The sequence below is a fragment of the Megalops cyprinoides genome, chromosome 12, assembly GCF_013368585.1.
Source record: "Megalops cyprinoides isolate fMegCyp1 chromosome 12, fMegCyp1.pri, whole genome shotgun sequence".
In the NCBI taxonomy this organism is placed as follows: domain Eukaryota; kingdom Metazoa; phylum Chordata; class Actinopteri; order Elopiformes; family Megalopidae; genus Megalops; species Megalops cyprinoides.
Window position 1 is genome coordinate 21,923,137 of NC_050594.1, and position 10,191 is coordinate 21,933,327.

Consider the following 10,191-nt stretch of genomic DNA (forward strand, 5'->3'; position numbering starts at 1 on the left):
AATTACAACATTCAGCCTTAGTTAATCAGCTTTGCTTAACTTGTTGTTCCATGTACTTCATTTGTTTTTCTTTTTATCATTAACATATTTGCTGTTAATTGTTGCCTCTATGTTACCAGTCTCCTCATTGGATCAATACAAGTTTCGGCAGTAGTATTCAGTCTATGCTCAGATTCAAATCTGTGACCCACTGGATATAAACCACCACTGCTCCAACACATGAGACAAAGCTAAAGCTTCTCAGAGAGCAGATTACATGGGAGATTCTTCAAACAACTGCATAGTTTTGATATTCAAGCAGGCCCAAATAGAATTTCAGCTAACCTCATATGGATAATTGACAGTGCCTCATTCATGGCACATGTTTACTGCTCTGGTGCCATGTTCCTCCTGTTGGTGCTTCTCTCTCGTACTCAGCGGTGTCTGCGTCAAAACGCTCTCTGCGGGGTTGTTAGAACAGCCTCATCCAAGCGCATCCATCCGGTTTCAGGAGGACTAATCGCTTCGCTGCAAAATGACACTATTAGCATAATTTGATTTTGCTCTGCGAGCAAAAAAAAAAAAAAAAATTGAACGTTAGCTTTGCTGCTCACACTTTCGGTGCATGATTGCATCATTTATAACTCGCAATATTATAACAACGTGCGAGACGTTTCTCCCTCTCATTGGCTCAGAAGTGGTCACCATCCCCCAAAGGATGCGCATTCCAGCCCATGTGCCACGAATGGGAGATCTAATCAAGTTGTTTAGAAGTGGCTCCATTTTGCGCTTCATAAGATAAATGAATAAATAACTGAATAATACATCACGTCGAGAGCAGACTAATTGAGTCTCATTTAGGAAGACTTGCGTGCGCTTCACTGTTCACACATGAATTCCCCGCAGAGTGAAATTACTGAACGGATGAGAGAAAATGTGCCTTTGTTTTTCATTTTACCTGGAGAATGGATGCAAAATTCCCACTTTAATGGTCTCATTGTCTCCTAGTTCCATTTTGTTCTAGCAATTAAATGCCTAATTTATTTGACTGTTTAACTAATTGGATATCTCACGCTATTAATTAGGAATTTCTCAAGTGTTCTTTATAAAAGCTTCAGGGACTCTCCTGGGTAGCTACTTTGAATAAATTAATGGGTATAAAAAGGTTTGTACCCCCTCCGCCATTTGACCGACTTGCTAACCGTTGCTGCACACTGTAATCTCAGCTGAAGGCTGCAGAACTGAATGCTGTCGAATGCAGACGCAACTGCGGCCTCTGTGTTCTTCTGTTGCCCCCATTTGTCAGTTCTGTGTATTGCCGTCCACTTTTTTTGCCCTTGTCGCGAATGGGAAGGAGGGCAGGGAATCCAAGCACGGATGTGAATTATATGGGTGGTTTCTGTCCTGCCCCTTCTAATGAGCCCCCAGCCAGCCAGTTACACCTCTTCTTAATGGGCTTAATCAGCCCTGACATAAGAGATACTGTGGGAATGAAACGGCTCTCAGAGCCACGTAGGAGCTCCTTGGATAGATGCATTTTGACAGTAAATTTTTGTGCTTTGCCCTGTCACGATATGAAAACATTTATCTGGGTTGGCTTACAACGTCATGTGTGAAACAGTTTCATTGTGTTGGTTATGTTTTATTCTTCGTATTGTATTTATTTAGAGTGCAGTGTTGAAATGTGTGGTGCTTTGAGCTCTCTAAGAATGGATCCTGTTTGAAGTGTTTCAGTCCTTAATCATGGAAAAACAAATTCATGATTATTTTTAGATCAACTTTCTTTTCAATAGATGTTGTCTGATGCTGGTTTAAAGTCCACATTATGTCCATATAGTACTCTCACAAAGGTAGGGTCTTGAAAAGGATGTGAGCCTGAGGTTTTTCGCATCCTTTTCTGTGAATGTAGTGTATTTATGCACTTAACCCTCTAGGTATCTTTCTTCTGCATTCTGTACAGTTTTGTATCAGGTTTGGTTCTGAGGTGGCAGCTTTGTCTGAAAGTGAGGTTGCTGATTGGCTGTGAATGACGAGTTCTCCCCCTGAACTTCTCTCATCTCTCCCTACAGCTTGCGATGAAGCACAAGAGTTAAACCATTGCCAAATCTCTGGGGGATCTGCCAAGGGCGTGGGCCACACAGACCTGAGATGTGATTCAGATTTTATTCTTTTTAAAAGAATTGTTATATTGTTATTAATAATGTTTTTTTTTTTTTGCGTCCTCTGACGTTCAGTGTTTCTTAAAAGTGAAGGTTTGAAGGTGAACCGAAGGAGGAAGTGATAACCGAGCTGACTGTGACTGTGTCACCCACCCTCTGTCCTCCGCCCCTGTCCCCCCTCAGAGCTCTGTCGCCCAGCTGGCGACACAGAGACTTTACCCCAATGACTGCCCCGCTCTTCAGAGGAACAGGGCGTTCACAGTCCCCTGTCTGTGACAGCTCTGGCACCTCTGAAAGAGAAGGCCCGACCTGAAGGATGGGAACTGTGTGTGTCACATGATGTCGAGTGGCCAATCACACCGACGCTTCACATTCTGCTCAGTAACAATACATCACAGCACCTTTTTATGCCAGTAGTCACTCACTCTAACGTCTGAGTCATCGTTCTGGTTTGAAAATGTGGCTCTCTCTCTTTGTGCCATCGACAGACAGTGCATGTGAAAGTCAGTCATTCCTTTTCAGTATTTCTAGTAGTTTAAAATGAAAAGTAAAAGCTGAAACACTTTTTGGAAATCTTGACAAATTTGTGGATGGATTTACAGAAGGGAGGGGTGAGAGCTGGAGAGACTGATATAGTTCTTTTATGAGTAAGAACTGCACTCTTTAATTTATTTATAAATCTTTATATTAACATTTCCGTAGATCTTATGGCAAAGGACCCTTCCAACTAAATATCCAACTGGCTACTACAGGAACAAAAGGCACACTTTTGATTTGATCACAAATGAATCTAAAACGCAAGAAGAATAAACACATTTCACATCAGCTTCACATTTCCACAGTTCTGTGCCATTTTCAGCCTTGACATGCTTTTCATTGGGTTTTGTACTAGCACTTGCTGTATGAGTAAAGCAGAATTTGAATGATTACAGAATCGAATAGTAATGCCTCACAAGCAGGTTAAAGGCATACAGACTTGTCATTTTAGTGATAGTGATGACGTTTGTTAATAAAAGACAGTGATGAAGAAATCGTTCATTTTTATCAAAGAAACACAGTGTATGGTTAGGTCTCTTGTAGAACTTTTTAAACTTTCAGATCAGTGTTAAAATGAAACAGCTAGTTTTAATGCTGTACAAAAGCTTGGATAAACATTCCATAACACAAGATAGGGTATGACTCATACCCTACCCTTTACTAATCCATGTGTCATTCAAATCAACTAATGCATCCAAAATAGCACTGAAAATAATATGTCCAATTTTAGTTTATTTGGTTATTAAAGTAAAATGTCTCTGATGTCTTTTTTAGGAATTAGATAAAAAAAAACCTCTTGCTATTTTCCATAAACACCATTCCTTTATTAGCCTGTTCTTAGAGTTCTTACAGAGCAGCCTGGATATCATTCATGTTATCTTTATTTGTACCATGTGTAAATTGAATGTGTAGTGTAGTTTTTTTAATGTTACTTGCTTTTTAACCCAGAAAAAGTGCCAACTTTGATTTAATCTTGCTCAGCATTAACAATGTAGCTCACTTCACTAAAACACAAAATCTAACAGTGACCCAAGTTTACCTTGCAGTCAAGCTGCATTGTGAAGGTGCTATGGCGCATTTTATGTGTACATTTCATTTACTGTTTGTTGTGTTCACATCTCTAAGTTAGCCTGTTTGATAAAATGAAGACTGGAAGAAAGGACTCGCAGTTCCTGGTCTGCATAGTAGCTGTATAATTAGTGATTCATGTAAGTTGTAATGGAAGGTATGAGGTGAGAGTATGTGGGAAGTCCTTAACCATCTGGATGGATCTGTTTATTCCTTTATTATTATGTGCTGTACAATGCACTGACATGGTTATTCTACAGAGCACTGTTCAGTTCTTTAAATTTTATGGCGGGTCACCTTTATTTCTTTAGAATGCTTTTTATTATTTGTCATTTTCTATTTCTACTGGTTATCCATTACTGTAATAAAAGTGTTTGATTGGTCCAAATTTTGTTATTCGTGTTATAGATTATATGATGTCAAAATATAAGAATGTATATAGACTATATTTTGATATGTAATCTTATAAATTGTACCAGTGTAATTTATGATTTTAGGTAATTTTGCGGATGTTGCCTGTTTTGAAGTTTTATTTAGTTTTATTATGTATTATTTGTGTAAATAAGGGGTACACAGGGGGTGCAAATACTGTACCAGCTGTTTTTTTTTAATGTACAAGGCTTGTTTGACAAAAAACAATTTATATTTGTTTACCTCATTTTTATTGTTTGAGCTTCTTTGTGTTTTAATTCTTTTCACACCAAAAATACCATCCTCTTGGTCCTCCTTGCCTTGACAATAAAAGTTTGGGGCTGTGTGTCCATTGAGATGTGCTGAATTGTCGAGGTTCTCCCAAACAAAGTGTGGCGGTGAGGGGGAGAAGTATGTTGGCATTGTTACCTATTGTGACTGTAACATTATGCATAGAAAGACAGGAGTTCTGAGCTGCATGGCTTTAAATGTTGGATCAATTAAGGTAGTGAAGTGCAGTGGAGGCGGCTTGATCCAGGATCACAGTTTGAGAATTAAGATTGTGATGTTGTTGTTGAGGAAAAATGATATGTAAATTTTCATATTTTATCACAACATGGGTTGTGAATATCTGAGCTGTATCTGAGGTTGGGTTGATTTTTATGGGGGATATGAGTAGCAGTTCAAAGACCTGAACATCAGATATCACAAGTCTGAACATAATTCCCATACCCATATACCTAGATCTTGAGTAGTAATACTAGATTATTTCTGAGTCCTCCAGTACCTTATCACATTAAATAGAGCATTATCCCCGTGAATTAATTTGGTTTTGAAGTGCGGGTAGTTAGATATAGTAACTGGAGATTTTGCTCAATGTGTTGTTTGGATTCTCATCCATACTTACAATTTCCCATAGTAATTTTCTCTTAGCTGTTGTTTTTGTTTTTTCTTCTTCATTTTTATAGAAAATGATACACTGTAGGGTGGGTGCTTAAGAGACCACAACTTAAGGTTAGAGTGCTGTGCCGCTTTGAATGACAACCTCACAAAAGCAGTGCTCCATAGCAAGATCCTTTATCAGGGTGAAAATGTACTGCTCTCCCTCTGCTCTTCTTCCCTCAGTCAGCTGCCACAGCAGAATCTTGGATGCAGGGAGGTGAATGCTGAAGCTTTTTTAAACTCCGATCCATAGGCCATAGCCAGACTTTGCTCCCTGAGAGAAATATTCTTTAACAAATAGAGAATGGCTTTAAAGAGATCGCCAGTCGAATTCTATTGTGTGATAGATACAGTATGATGTACACACCGGTTTTTAAGTGATGTAAGATTTATAGATCCATTGTTTCATGTCCGTGTTATATGTGCTACATATGCAGCCTGAAGAATCTGGTCTAACTATTTGAAAAGTGTGTCAACATTTTACCACAGCACATGCTTACAGCATAAAAAGTTTCCCTTCATATAATCAGTACTTCACCCATGTTGTATTGTGTTTGTGTTATTGCTTTAAGAGAAAAAATTTGTTATAGGTCCTATTAAAAAAATGTAAAATTCATAATATTGTTGGTGTTGTGTATGCTAATACTTAGTAGCTGGAAATCACTGTCCTACTGGTATGTAGTTAGCCAGGTATCTCCCATGCTGGCTTGCTTTTTACCAAGCTATTGGTAGCCAACATTGAAAATCAATCAGGCAGCTATGCTTGTATGTATTTTCAGAGTGTCCAGGTTTTGATATGTGCAGCAGTTGAACTAGATCCATATTTATAGAAATAGAAGGCTGTTATTGTTCTGCAAGTTAATCATTGTATTGCTTATGGTAATGACTGGTTCTTGTTAGTTGCTAGCTGAACAAGTGCTTGAAAATAACTAGGTTCTCACTGTAAAAATGTCTGTAAATCAAATTTTAGAAAGCACTCTCGTGAACAATATTTTTTCCCAGCAAATACGACTCTGTAATCTAAGTCTCCTTGTATCCTAGGATTCTTTACACAGTCTGTTATAAGCTCCAGGGGTAAATGCCCTAAAATGAACCGTGTCACTTTCTTAAAGGGTCTCTGGCCAGAGCACAGTAAACTATGTTTTTTTTGGGAGGGTGGGATTTAAGGCTACTGTATTTATGCCAACCATTATAATACCACTAACAATTGTTACAAATAGGGTTTGATTTTTAATTATTTGTGTTTTTGTAACCTTACCATTGATGTGCATTTACTTTGGAGACGAAGCCAAACAATTGTCTCTTCCTTTAAATGTTTTTCCCCATTATTCAGAAACAATTTTACTTTTAGTTCTTAATTATATTTACTTATCTTGTTTCAGACAGACCCAACACATTCTAAGTGCAATGATTCTAAATCAGTGCCTTTTAATATCTTAGTGTTTCGGTAATATGACCCAAATTACTGTATGTTGACATTATGTTTTGTTTATAATGTGTATTTATACAATATCCAATAGTGTGCATGGCAACCCAGGGTAACACTGTAGTGAAATATGAAACCATATGTAAAAACTGAAACGTAAAGGCAAATACAATGTGGGTTGCACTTAAGATGTACATTGTTGTTGTCATAGTTTAGAAATTGCAGATCGTATAAATCTGCCATTATAAATGCAGAAAGAAAGGACACAACATAGGAATATGAACAACAGATGTCTGGATGGCTGATAAAGATTTTTTTTATTGTCCAATGTTTTTTTCAGAGCATGCCACTTGTTCAGTCTCTTAACTCATTAGGGAAGCATTTTGACTCTTCCTATTCAATAGACATTTCAACAGAGGAGGAATATGCCTCTCAGAACAGTGGTGTTAGTCACTGTGCGCTGTCCCCCGGCCAGATCTCCCCTTCCTCCCAGCACAACATCCTGGTTCTTCATGATTCAGCTCTTTATTTGCCTTAAAAGAGGTTGTGTTCTTTCTCACTGTATAGCACACTGTAACAGTTCACTGCATTGTATTTCACACCAGGTGCTGACGCTTGTACCATATATGTTATTATTTGCTTGTTCTCACCTATAGTATGCACCAGTAAATATAGCTCCACGAAGGGCTCTTTGGAACTGTCATTGTGTGTGAAAATGGTAAAGCTGAGGTTACCAGTTTAGTTAGTATGTGTATGATACATTATATCTAGCAGTATAACGAACAAAACAGGGGAAATCTCACAGATCTTCATTTTATCAATTAAAAATGTAAACAGTGCAGTAAGCCAACTTTTTTATTTATTTTATTTATTAACACTGTTCTCTGCAAGATTTGGGTCACCAAAAGGTTTTCATGCTTAGAATTCTGAGGGAAAATTAATTTCAGAATTCTGAAATTAATACATTGTCATTAATTGATTATTGATTAGTAATTACTATATGATACATAAGTACACACTGCACACTCCAGTTTGGATTTTTTTAACAAGGTTAGAAGTACAGTTGTTTAATTTATTAAATTGACTATACTCTTGATTTGAGGTGAAGGCTAAACCTATTAACTTTTTTAAATAAATGCAATAAATATGATGGGACCACTAGGGTTTAATGTGTAAACAGACTGATAGTTCTTTATTATTGAGTTACCATTGTGCATTTGTGACATCTTGACCACAGTGCAGCATGTACACAGTACACGGGAACTGCAAGGCATGCATCCTGATCATTGTGCCATAGAAGACGCAGAGCTGCAGTTCCCAACTGAAACACTAGATGGCCCTGTTACACAGGCAGTGGCAAGCCAGGAAACTTCATTCCACTGTTTTTGAATTGAAATTAATTTATATAATATCCATGATAAACTGTAAGCATTCTAACTGGTTGCTGGATGATCTAGAGATTCAAATTCTCCAATGACCACTCTCTGAGTTTCTCAAATATGTCTAGCAAATACAGGGGTTATGCTTGTAACTGAAATATTATCATATGCCAAGTGCAAAATCTTTTATCCCATGTTTTTATACAGTGATGTAAGTTTTAGTGTTACTTTCACAAATCTGAAACTTTTTTTTTTAATATCAACTTTGAGTACTCAGTGTCCAGTGTTGTCTTTCCTTCAGAAATAAAATCCTATAAAAGAAAAGCATATAGTTGAAATCCCACAAAAAAGTGGTTGAAAGAGGAAGAAATACAACCAATTACCCCTTGTTTGATATTGTAGAATACCGAGAAAATCCACAATAGGCTGAAATCAGGTTATTTCACATGAAAGAATGTATTTGTAAAATGTCAGGCTCATTTAGCTAGTTAACTTGTCATTTATATTTATCTAAATGAATCAGATAGGTTACATATAGACTGAAGAACTGCAGATGTATATTGTGTTAAACCTGTGATTCCGCTGGTGTTTTCCTGCTGTTTTAACCTGCTGGAGATGTGTGTGCCAGCAATTTTTTGCCAAAAAAAACTGTCACCTTCAGAAAATGTCCCCCCTCTGTTCCTCTCTGTCCACTGTGCTCAACGTGAACACTTTTATGAACTGTATTTCAGCATCTCAATAGAAAGCCCCCATAACTGAACCTAATAAGCTTCTCAAGAATGTCTTTCCTGTTTCCTCCCCCCCCCTATCCCCCTACCTTTGACCTTAAGCTTAGATCTCACGCAGAGGAGACACTATTTGATAGTGACAGTGTATGGCGTGACATCGGGTGTGCTGTACGTGTCTGTGCTGCTGTTAGACCAATGGGACTCTTGTTGCAAATTATAGGTCCTCATTAAACATTGTAATGATGTGGAACTTTCTTGTTGTTCTGGTATTCTTGATATGGTAAAAATGGGGGGAAATTAAAGTGTTATTAAATAACATTTTAGGGCAAAGCATTAATGACAAACTGTTTTGCTGGTAGGCAAGCCTCTATGACATTGAATTATTATCACTGATGAAATGGTCAGTTCTGCAGCATTTGCAGTTATGATTGCTGTGTGGTGTAGGTCTCGTCTTTTGGGGATCCTTTGTGCCAGCTTTAATGGATGTGATGGATGGCAGAGGGATGCAGGTAAGTCCATGCTAATGAGAGTCAGCCAGGAGGTACGGTGTGGAGTGGATACCACATATGAACCTAAGGTTCCCTATTTTGGGAAATAAAGGTGTTTCTAGGACTAGAATTCAACTCCCCAATTTCATAGCACATTATTTGGCATAAAAATATTTATCAGGTGTTGCTAATTATTAGTTACTAGTTTAAGATTTTAAAGTTACAGCAAAAGTTTTTTTTTAGTTTTCTGATATTTAAATTCTCAGAAAAGGAGGCATTAAAGAACGAGTTGGCAGGATTATTCCTAAACGTGCGTAGGTTTCCTGTATTTGTGATTGCCAAACAAATCAAATTCCACTTCACTTGCAGACATCCTTAAAGCAGGTCAGCATCTAAGTGAAGGGGAGTATTACCTGAGGGACATTCAGTTCTAGTTTTGCAGTAAAATCTCTGGATGTCAGGAGTACATTTTATGTATTAAATATGTTGAAGGTTGAAAATGGAAGGTGGTTCTGAGGTGCAGCACTGGTAAAAATCCAGGCTGCTAATGATGTGAATGTCATATTACTGCATCAGTAGTATAACCATATGCCCAAGATGTAGTGAAGTCAGGTAGCACAGTGGACTAGAAGATAAAGCATCAAGGGTAACCTTTTTTACTGCAGTCTCCCCTAGACCAATTTTACCAACATTATATAGCATGCTACCTGCCTGTAGCATTAACTGCTGTTCTGTGGTTAATAACACTGGTTCCTCATTTTCTAATTAAACTGTAAATGACCCTGAATGAAAATGATTAACTCGTGGGATTACTCATCTGGACACAGGCCATGGCTATTTGAGACAGCACTGTAATTCAGACAGCCTGCCTGTCTGCTTCGTAGATTAAAATCCTCTATGAAGAGGACCTAATACAGTTCTGGGGATATTATGACAAGAGAAATTTCCAATCTTGCAGTGTCTAGACTTCTTATTTGAGGCTTGGAATGGGACCAAGAGACAGTTGTGAGGGCGGGGAACAGGACTGATCACATATTAGTATTATTAATGGTCAGTGTTTAAAAACAGGGGATT

The 10,191-nt window shown here is 37.8% G+C and overlaps 1 protein-coding gene across 3 annotated transcripts in view; it reads left to right on the top strand.

Moving 5' to 3' along the window:
* The window catches only part of stxbp6 (syntaxin binding protein 6 (amisyn)), a 71,650-nt gene extending 68,561 nt beyond the window's left edge, over positions 1-3,089 (top strand). For all 3 annotated transcript variants that reach the window (XM_036542676.1, XM_036542677.1, XM_036542678.1), the window contains exon 6: positions 2,049-3,089. In XM_036542676.1, coding sequence (XP_036398569.1) covers positions 2,049-2,072 — 24 coding nt within the window. In that variant the 3' untranslated portion in view covers positions 2,073-3,089. The remainder of the gene's footprint in view (positions 1-2,048) is intronic.
* Positions 3,090-10,191: the final 7,102 nt, after the last annotated feature.